Raw genomic sequence first — 11,717 nt, forward strand, 5'->3', positions numbered from 1 at the left:
CATCTTAAATGATAATAGCAATTATATAATAGAGCCTCAAGATTTTTAATTTAAAAAGGGACTAGGCTATTATACATATAAGAAAGATAGTTCTCAGCAAGTTTCTATATGGTTGGAAGAATTCAGCACCTTCTAGTAAGATGAGAGATTCAGAATATATTTTGGATAAAAATACTTTTAATTATTAGTTATGATAAATTTGTAAAAACTGGATGAATTTCCTGACCTAATATGATTTTATCTCTACTTTGAATTATGGTTTTACATAAATTAGATGAAACTGAAAATCTTTAGGATATTTTGGAAAATAAAATTTAAGCATTACTTAATAATCAATTAATTTAAAGTTATACCAGATAACTATGTCATCAGATCTGTATACTGATGTTAATATTATTATATATATTTTATATAATATTATTATATACTATAATATTATTGTAGTTATTATTATTATAGTTAATATTATTATTGCTATAATAGATCTGATGACATAGTGAACACGCTGTGAACACACTATGATCAAATCTCGGAGGCTATTTTGAGGTCCAGCACACTTAAACATCAAAAACAACCTAATATACAAAAAAGAGACTAATATAAAAGAGACTATTTCCCTAATGTGGCAAAGCTTAGAATCTGTAATAAAATTTTAAAAATTAAATTTAATAAAACAAAAAACTCACAGGAATGAAAACATGTATATTAGAAAGAAATGTTTTATCACAATGGAAATAAATGTTTTACCTTGGTTTGTTGCTTGAAGTAATGGCCATTTTTCTGAACAACTGATGGGCGTAAAAACTTCACTGTAGTCCTTAGGAGTGTGTAACGTGGCTTCCTCGAATTCATTTTGGGAATTTGGATTTGAACTTGGAACAACTTCCTCAAATTCATAGTTAATCTGAGTCGCCATTCCTGTAACTGTTTTTCTATGACATTACAAAATTACTGATTTTATGTGTTTTATTTTAAAACATTTTTATTAACAAATAGTATATGTTCACCGTAGAAAAACTAATACCAACTTCCAACAGATACAGAGAAAAATTACCCATAGCCCCACCACTCAAGAAATAAATTTAAAAATTATGTATTTTTATAATTATTTTGAGTATTTTTAAACAAAAATGGATTCATGTACATATTATTCTGTAACCTGTCTTCTCTGATAAAGAGTAAAGCATGACTATATTTATATGTTAATTAATGTACATTCACTTCATTTTTAAATGGATGAACAGGATTCTATTGTCTTGGTAAAAAAACAACATTCAACCAATCTCTACTGCTGAAAATTTAAATTTGTTGTACATGTTTGCTATTATGATGCAGGGAATATCTTTGTGTACTCGTCTAATTGTTTTCTCAAAATACTTTTCCTAAAAATGGAAATGATAAAGTTAAAGGTATACAGATTTTTATACTTTGCCATGCATTGCCAAATTGCTCCTTCCATATCATTATCCAATCTTTTATATTGTCTATACTCTTGGGATATTTAGACTCGCAAGAGATATTTCTAATTAACTTTCCAACAGATAAATATATTATTGGCAATTTAGCTACCTAACCTAATATACCATTTTTTTTCTGATATCCTAAATATTTTAGCCTTAATAATTCTGTATACAGACTTAAGGAACCAAAATCGATATAATTCTCCAGTGTAATTGGAGAAAAAATAAATATGCCATATCTTAAAAATCATAGATAGAAAAATCTCTAAAGTTTCTCCTTTACTCTTGAAGAAAATACAAAGTACAAGAAAAAATGTTTCAACTCACTCAGGTCCATATTACTCAAAAGAACACTGATTCTTTTTGTGTTGATGAAAATGCTCTAAAATTGATTGTGGTGATGGTTGCACAACTCTGTGAATATACTAAAACTATTGAATTGGACATTTTAAATGGATGAATTATATGGATATAAATTATATCTCTATAAAGCTATTACATAAACCAAACCAAACAAAAAAGTATAGGGTTTTAAGTCAGACAGACTGGGGTTTGAGGGTTTGAAGACTAGCTCCCACTATTGACTAGCTGCATGACTGTGATCTAGTTACTTAATCTTCATAAATAATATTGGGATAGTAATATTGAGCTCATATAGTTGTTTTGAGGCATACAGGAAATATATGTGCAACATCCTGCATTCAACTGTATTCATCTGAGTGCTGCAAGCCATGAAAGAATAGAGAATTTCAATATTATTATATGTTCTTCCTCTTGCTCTCTTTGGCTATGTGCAGTGTCCTAGAAGCCAGAAGCTTATTGCATGGTTCTCCCTGATATTTTTGCATTTTGCCTTGTCTAGTTCAATAGTCTCGACCCTTCCTTTAGCCTATCCATCAAGCTAGCTTCATCACTCTAATACATACCTATTTGTTAGGAATTTAACGTCTTTTAATCTATGCTAATGGTTTTTTAAAAATTAGAATAGTTATTTGTGGTAGTGCTCTGTCACAAGTTGCATAACTTGGACTACAGAAACTAATTTTCCTGTATGTCCTGTTACTTTTGGTGTGCAATTTTGTGTAACACAGGTTTTTTGGGAATACATGGCAGAAAATGCCCACATATGTTAAAACAAAGTATACCAACAAATTAGTAAAAGCATTGAGGCCTGAGAATCAATATTAAGAAGTAACAAAAATAGAAGTAAGAAATAAAGAAAGGTGAGATAGAGAATTTGGAAAAGCAAAAATCAGGGAATCTAAGTAGTGCTAATCATCAGAATGTTTATTCTTAAGTTCTATTAGGTAACAAAACTGTAATAGCGCCTCAATAATTTAGAATTAAATGTCAATATGGGAAATCTATGTACCTTCTGCTCAATTTTGCTCTGAACCAAAACTTGCTATAAAAAATAAAGTTTATTAAAAATTTAAATTTTACTACATGAGACAAAATTAATAGTGGCCTAAACACACAAAAAGTCTAGAGGTTAGAAGTTCATAGCTAGTAAGGCAGTTCCACAATTGTGTTAGAAACTGAGGCTCCTTTTGTTCCACTATGCCACTGCTAGATTTAGTTCTTGTCAGTATAGTCCAAGGTGGTTGCTGGAACCAATCATTATATGTGTATGCCAGCATCAGGAAGGAGAAAAGTAAAAAGAAAACCATGCCACTTTCTTTTAAGGATATTCACCAGAAATTTCATAAGCCTCTTTTGCTTATATTACATTGAGAAGAACTTAGTCACATGGCTCTGTCTGGCTACAGGGAGGCCGAGAAATGTAAATCTAATTCCAGGTGTCTTCTTTGCCATGAACTATATATCAGTACTGCAAAATGAACGGAAAGTCAGATATGACCAGCTGTCCATTCCCTTAAGGCCTCCCATTTCCTTCATACAAGAATCTTTTGTTTGAGCCAAAGTAGCCTGATCACTGCCTTCATTGAGTACTTATGGCATAGTCCTGCCTCTATACCTTCAGACATGCTGTTTCTCTTGTCTGAAATGTTTTCTCTCAATAGTCTTCTCCTTCAAAGTCCAGCTCGAGCTCAATTCCTACTTCTTTGTGAAGCTGATCTCTCCTGCTTACAAATGCATAGATAGCCCTACCAATCTAACTCACAGGATGAAAAGAGATCTTAGAGATCATCTTGTATCTTGCTACTCAAAGTAGGTTCATGGAGCAGCAGCATCAGCAAACCCTGGAGCATATTAGAAGTGCAGAATCTCAGGCCCCATTACTGATGGACTTAATCAGAATCTCCATTTTTAATTAGATCTTCAGGTGATTCATATGTACTTTAAGTTTGAGGAGCAGTAATTCATTATCATTATACTGATAAAGAAAGTGAGAGAGAGATAAAATGACTTGTCAAGTAATTAGTACTTGACTTATCAAATCAAGACTTGAAATCCACATCTTTTAATTCACAGTACAGAGCTCTTTTCACTATACCTTTCTGCTTCTTCACTGATGAAGAGTTCAGTCATGCAATAGATACTTTGCATTGGCCATATGCCTTGTGATCTTATGGTTATCCTGTAATTTAATTCTTACATTATTAATTTTTTCTGTTTATATATTATCTTCCTAATTTGACTTTTAAATTCCTAAATGACAGAAATGGTATATTGGATTTCTCTGTATTTAGAGTCTAGACACATTAAAACTGGTTGTTTCTTTCAAGTGCAACAACAACAAAAAAATTAAATCACTAAAACTTGAAAATGTGAATAACTAAATCCTTCCTGCGTCTGATCAGCATTCTTTGCATGAAGTAAAGCAACAGAGTTAATTATTTACATTTGCACTGAAATATCTAATTTACATCTATATTAATAATGTAGAATAGGTCAGATATTCCTCATATTATCTCTGTGTTCCTATCTCTGTCACTGTACTTTCCACATTGTATTGTAATTATTTATTTATAAATCTATAGTTTACATTTTCTTGTGTTGAGAGTAGAGATTGTCTTATTCATTTTTTGTATCCTGTATCCAGCACACAGTATAATATCCAGTAAATATTTGATGAATGACTGAACTAATAATAAATAACATTTTGACAAAGTATGTTAAAAAACAGCCTTAAATCTGCATTTATAGTACAGGGCAAAAGCTATTTTACTATGAAGGATATTCTATAGACACAAAGTTTACTTATTGACTAAAAGCATAATAACATATTTACTTTATTTCTGTGTGTTTTTGTAACACAGATGCTTACAGAACAGTTAATATGTGATGAGGGCAAGATAAAAAGAAGATGTAAATCACTTCTATTAACCTTTCCTTTGTGGTCAGATTAGGGCTTTTTCTTCAGATAAAAGATGAAAATTTGTGCAGATATAAAGGAAAGGATATTCTCTCTTTAGTTGTCTGTAGAACTACTATTTATCTCCAAGATATAAAGGAAAATTTGAGGTTAAGGACACATACTTCTCAAGGAACTCCTCCACAAAGAAACTTGCTTTCCATTGGTCCAAGATTGAGCTATCATTCATTCCCCGCACTGGAACAGCTGAGACTAGGAAGGGGAATGGTAAACATTAGCTTCTAGAATTATCTTTTATTCTTAATACAATGAACCTAACTATTTACCTCTGACATTATAATATTATCTTTATTTGTTCACAATGTAATTTTTCCAAAGATTCCAAATATTTAATCATTCTCATTATTACCCCCCCAAAATATCAATGACCTACATTTAGTCAAACTAATGGTCAACTCACTATCTTCATCTTACTTGACCTTTTAACAAGGACGAATGCTTCTGACTACTTCTTCCTTCTTGAAATACTTTCTTCTTTAGAATTCTAAAACACCGCATTCATCTGGATTTTCTATCTCACTTGTCTTCTCAGGTGGTTCCTCCTTCTGTATCAGCCTTTTAACTGTTGGAGCATTCCAAAGCTCCATTCTAGGTTCTCTGCTCTACCATACTCATGCTCTCAGTGACTTCATCCAATTCTATGAGTTTATGTGCAATCTACATATTGATGACTCCCACTTGAAACTCCAGTTGTGCTCAAGATTAATATTACCAATTGCCTTCTTGATGTAGATGCTTAATTGGTATTTTAGCCTGGCCAAAGCAGGGCTATTGACTCCAGCCACAAACTGGCTTCTCCATGAGCCTTTCCCTATCTTAAGAAATAGCACTGCCATCCACCCAGTTTCTCAGGTCTAAAATTTAGAAGAAATTCTTTATTCTATTTTTTTAAACCCTCTCACTGTTGGCTGGACCTTAATTTCAACCACTTCTCACATCTTCATCATTATAAGCCCAATCCAAGCCACTCCCATCTTTTATATAGCATGTAGATGTACCTAGTATTCTAGATCTGGAACCACTACAATACCTTCCTGATTGACTTTCCTGTCTCCGCTCTTGCCTCCCAATCCCAACCCTGTCCATCTTCTAGACAACTAGAATGATTTGTTCTAAAACATAAATCAGATTATGTCACTTCTTTTCTTTAAATTGTCCAATGACCTACCATATTGGCCATAATGTAAACAAACAAGCAAACTCCATATTATGGCCTGCAAAGCCTTATATCTCTCAGAAACTGTCTATTGTACACCCTACTCCTGAAATTTCATAACACATTACACAATTGTGTCTTCTCTATACATTTATCAATACCAGATATTAGTTTATATATTTAGTGATTTTATTGCTGCATCTTCCTTACCAGTCTGAAAGCCCACCGAGGGCAGGGACTATTTCTATGTCTTATTAGTAATTGTCCTCAGCACCCATAACAGTGACTGGTACACAATACATGCTAAATAAATGTTGTTAACAGACTTGACTTGTCTGTGGAGGCTACTTCTTTCTTAAGTCCATGACATGATAAAAGCAAAAGATAATATTGTGTACATATACATTTAAAAATAGTTTTATATTCAGTGTATCACTACAACTTACAGTAGCCCTCCTACAGTTGAGAGAGATCCTGTTATAATACAACAAATGTTTACAAATGTTAGACTATGTTAAGACTTTATCATCTATATATTTTTTATTTGTTCTATTTATATCAAGTATAAGCTTTCCAATTCTTTACATTGTCACTCCAATTCTGTCATAAAAATGAATAAATGCAATGCATTTTATTTAATGAGAAAGCACTGCATTTTCTTACTACTGTGCTAAACTCTGAATTTTTAAAATGGATTTTTGAGAAATAAAAATAAAACATACCTCTCGTCCATGGCCTCCTAAATGTATCATCAACAATTCCTGCTTGATAATTTCCATCTTGATATAAACATGAAGGGATTCGAAGAAATAAAGAATCTCCACGAGACTTCTTTCTAACTACATTCTATGCAAAAAAGTAAGATTATAAAATCTTTTAGCATATTTAACAGATTTAACATATTTATTTATTAATAGTCATAATATTGAAATTCTTTATTCTTTTAAATTTTTATTTAAAGGTAATATTCGCTCATTATAAAATACCAAATAACACAGAATCACATTCTGAGAAAGTCAAGGTCCCTAGTAATATCAGTGATAGTTTAGTGTATTTTACTATAGAGTTTTTTTCTAGGTTAGGCTAAAATGTGAGTGTATTTGGCAAAAAATGGGATCACATCATTTAATACCATTTTGCAATGTGCTTTTTTTCACTTAGTATAAGTGGTTGTTTTAACTTTCGTTTTCTATGTCTTTGCATTATTTCACTTGTGACAATCATCAAATGTTTCTAATTTTTAAAAATCTAATAAATAAAACTGTTTCTTTAAAAGGATGTTAAATCAGTTCAGTAAATCAAAGTTCTCTATAATTTGATTATGCCTTTACTTTCCAGCTCTATCGCCCATTACTCTCTAACATCAATTGTTCTCTTTAAATAGACTTCTCTCCTCACTACCCCATTTAACATTTAGCAGTCACTTCTTTATCAACAGCATGGTCTATAGTGCGCCTCTGAAAAATGTTCCACTATTCTTTTCTAGCTATCGAAATCCTATTTATTTTTCAAGGCTCATCTAAGCAATAGCTCTTCTATAAAGTCTTTCTTCAGTGACTCTCAACTTCCCACAAAATTCATTATTTTATGTATTTAGATAAATAATAGTTTCTAAGTATTTTCCAGAAGTTTTATATTTGCTGAAAGTGTTATAACATAGTAAATAAGAGGTCCTTATTATCCAAGAATAAATGGTACAAAAAAAAATCAGTTAAAGTGATTTATGTAAAATGAAGATCAAAGGTTCACAATAAGAAAGAAAAACAGCTTGATTGGTAGTTTACCTAAAAGAATAAAATAAAGTTATAAAAATCAAATTTTATACCTACCAAAATTTTGTTTATAATTAGCTTATAATAGCTTTTTGTCATAATTTTCCCACAAACTGTATAATGACATGCATGATATTAGTCATTACTTCACCTTTGGTCACAAAGAAGATATTTTTAGAAAATATTTGAGGATTTAACCAAGGCATTAAATATTTGAAGATTTAATCAAGGCATTAAATATTTGAGGATTTCCCTAGGCATCTCTGACTCCCTTGATATTCAAACCATTCTCTTCTTGTTTGTTAACTGATCTAATTTTGCAAGATCCTCATATGATAATAGATTTACCTATTATTTGAGTGGTTCTTCAACACTTTTCATGAACTTTAAAAGATCCTGTACTTTTATAAGATTTGTCATTGATTAATAATATATTTGTACTGTATCATGGGGTGTGGTACATGAGCAAGAAACTAAGATAATATGGCAAGGATAAAAGTTTGAGGATGTTTGAGTATAGACTAGTTTTTCAAGTGGCCAATATATTCATAAATATATTTGTGTAACAATGACTTCTGATTCCCTACTACATATATGTTATAATGATACATTTGCTTCCCTTACTTATGAGGGAATGATAAAACCTGAAGATCCCTATATGTAGTTCTTATTTTCTGTAAAATGTAACACAGTGTTAGTGATATTGGAGTATTTTTTTTCCTGGTAGATGGGGTCAAAGTTGTAAAGAGAACTTAAATTTAACTTGTCAATTAAGATCATAAGAACAGTGAACTTTGTTGTGTAAGTACTCCAATTAGTTCTTAATCACGTGTCTGGCTTGAGTCTCAGCTTTGTATAAGCTATTTAACTTCTCTAGACATCAGTTTCCTACCTGTAAAATTGTAAAACCTGTATAATAATGGTATCTACCTCAAAGAGTAGTTATGACAATCAAATGACATAACTCATCAAAAGAGCAAATGATCAAGTGATATAATCCAGCAAAATAGCAAAGTATCTGGCCTATAATAAGTGGTGAACACATGCTACTATTGGTATTTTATCATAAAGATAACTAAAATTGCTTTTTCCCCACATTGTCAATAAAGATTACTTAAGATTGTTCGTAAAGCAGCCCAAACTTTCTAAGAGTTTCCATTTTTTTCTGCTGACACTTTAACTTCATTATAAACTGTCTATAATTTCCTTCCAAAAGTGGCATTTTTAAGGTATATTAAAAGTAGGAAGCAATTTTAAATGAATCTCGAAGCAATTAGATTAAGGATTATTCTAAGGACAACTGCAAAGTCATCATAATTATAGAGCAAATTCAGATAACATTTTTTATATCATAATACTTAGTAAATAGGTAATAATCCAGTAACATCCTACCTCATATAAATAGTCTATTGCGCAATATTTGAATGTTGAAAACATATCTTCTTTTTTTGAAAGTACTAATTTCAAAATCTGTAAATATAAAAATTAAAATTAAATGTTGGTAAAATAGCAAAGCCAAGAACAAAAAATCATTCTTAATCACAAAACTTTGTTTCATTCATTTAAAAAAAGGATCTGAGAGAGATAAGATTAGCATTTTCCAGAGTCTGGAAGGAGTGTGGAATGAGAAGTGATTGCTCAGGATTCCCAAAGGATTTCCTTTGAGAGTAATGCAAATCTTATAGAACTACATAATGGTGTATGGCTGCACAACAGTGTAAGCGTATTAAATTCCACTGAATTGTACACTTTAAAATGGTTAAAATGATGAATTTTATGTTATGTATATTTTACCACAATAAAATTGAAGCTGAAAAAACAAAAACAATTTTAAAAGGGTCCAAATGATAAAAAATTAACTATAAACATAACACTTATTAATGATTTTATCTAATATAAAAATATGTTGATATAAAATTAATATATTTTTCCTATTCTTTAGTACACACAGCTTCTAGTTGGTAGACTGAAATATATTTAATGTGATCATTTTGTTGCAAAAGAAGCTGAAATTCACAAGACTGGTAGAGTGGTTTTCTCAGGATAACCATATTTCTTAAGTAGTCTTGAAATAAAATAACCAAGTTTTGGGAAGTTCTGGGAAGTTCTACTTTCTTACTTAGAACATAAAAAACCTGAAGTTAGAATTCCCTAATCGTTAGCTCATTTGTAATAAAACAACTATGGCATATTATTCCTAGGTAAGTGGGTCACTATTAGTAAATCAACAAATTCATGGAAAGAAGCAATAACTAAAATTTAGAATGCTAAATGAGTCCAAGATGGTTCTCATTTGCATGAGAACCAGAAGAATTACAGTTTAGAAAAGTTACTCTAGGACAGGGCCCAGGTTATCAGATAGTTCTTAGCATTTTGATTAGTCATTCAAAATGTTTTCTGGAATTCAAATGTAAGCTAGAAGTTTTCATATAGTAGTTTGTCAAGTAGTATTTAGTGAATGAAATATATATTGTAATCCAAATGGTCTTGCTTTAGTTTCATTATCATTTTAAATTTGTTTGAGGTTTACCTATTTCATTAATCTATAGTGAAGGTACTATACCAGAAGACCTGAAGATTTCATCTACATTAATTGGCTATGAATCGATTCTTATTTCCATTTATCATAAAGTGAACATTCTTAACTACTCAAATGCTAGATTAAAAAAACTAAGAGCCAAGTTCTTAACACAGAACACAACTATTTTATTTGATTAATGAATTGCAAGACATTTTGGATATTACAATAAGCTTTCCAATGAAAACAAATTCAGTAAGTTATCTGAATTATTTTTAACAGTTAGATTCTGTGGTGTCAACAAATGTGAGGAATACATAATGTTGGCACCCTCTTTCACTTTTAAACAATGCTGACGTAGCATTTTCTTACTGGTAATCTCTTCTGGAAATATTTTCAATCGTTGTACTTTCATACTTTTTCCATACAATGTATCACTTATCTTTAAAGCATATATTTCTTCTACAATTTCCATTTCTTGATATTGTGCTTTCAGAAAAAAAAATTATGATTGTGCCTCATTTTAGAAGTCATTTCAAAAAGTTAAAAACCAACTCTATCTAGTTTATCCATTCCGTTCGTCAGCATATATCTCAAATTTTCCTTTCTTGTGAAACCTAATATTTCTATTATCTTTGTATTTATCATGCTCAACTACCTTAAACAATAATTACTGCTATACTGAAGTTAATCTTTTAAATTCATCTAAATATATAGTACTTAGATACATGTTAAATACATTCATAGAATTTCTTTCATCTGTCAACAATTTCATTGCATTACAAATATTTGAATCCTTCTTATAGTGGTGGATGGATAGGAAGAGAGATAAATTCGCCTTATTTCGAAAATAAAAGACAAGGGGGAAAAGAAGCAAAATCATGGTTAGAGAAAAAGTATTTAAAAATTGCAACAATTCTTGAAATATTTTTCTTTACCTGTTTTTAAAGATTTTATTTCTCCTGTGCTACCTGTTGACCTAGTTATCTATTGGACCAAAACAGAAATGCAAATAAATAACTAGGCCAGGTATTTATGCACAAGGCAGAAAAGTAAGGCTTCCTAAGATTTTTTTCCTCCCAGTTTCACTGAGGTATAATTGACAAATAAAAATTGTACATATATTTAGAGAGAGTGTACATATATACAATGGCATATAATTCCCAAAATTATTTAAGACCACACATGAGTGAGTCTGAATCTTCAGGCTGCCTTCCCATCTCTTTCCACTAGCCTAAGGCCTCAGATTTCTCCCCTTCCTCACTCCTTCGCATAAAAACGACACTTCAACAATGTAAAATCGCAGAGGAAGCGAGGTTCATATATTTTCTCTTATTGTTTAAGCCGTACAACTTCTAGTTAGTGGATCGAAGTCCCACTGGTTTTTCTGTCTTTCACATCCTCTATTCTCACCTAATTTGGCGCGGTGAACGTTGGTTTTGCGGTCTTATCCTCATAGGGCTATATAAAT

The 11,717-nt window shown here is 31.0% G+C and overlaps 1 protein-coding gene across 1 annotated transcript in view; it reads right to left on the minus strand.

Moving 5' to 3' along the window:
• The window catches only part of CUNH9orf84 (chromosome unknown C9orf84 homolog), a 49,868-nt gene extending 44,899 nt beyond the window's left edge, over window positions 1–4,969 (minus strand). Inside the window, exons 1-2 of the mRNA XM_006906104.3 lie at window positions 4,905–4,969; window positions 748–932 (exon numbers count right to left, since the gene is read on the minus strand). Coding sequence (XP_006906166.1) covers window positions 748–932; window positions 4,905–4,969 — 250 coding nt within the window. The remainder of the gene's footprint in view (window positions 1–747; window positions 933–4,904) is intronic.
• Window positions 4,970–11,717: the final 6,748 nt, after the last annotated feature.

Source organism: Pteropus alecto, unplaced genomic scaffold (assembly GCF_000325575.1).
Source record: "Pteropus alecto unplaced genomic scaffold, ASM32557v1 scaffold111, whole genome shotgun sequence".
NCBI lineage: Eukaryota > Metazoa > Chordata > Mammalia > Chiroptera > Pteropodidae > Pteropus > Pteropus alecto.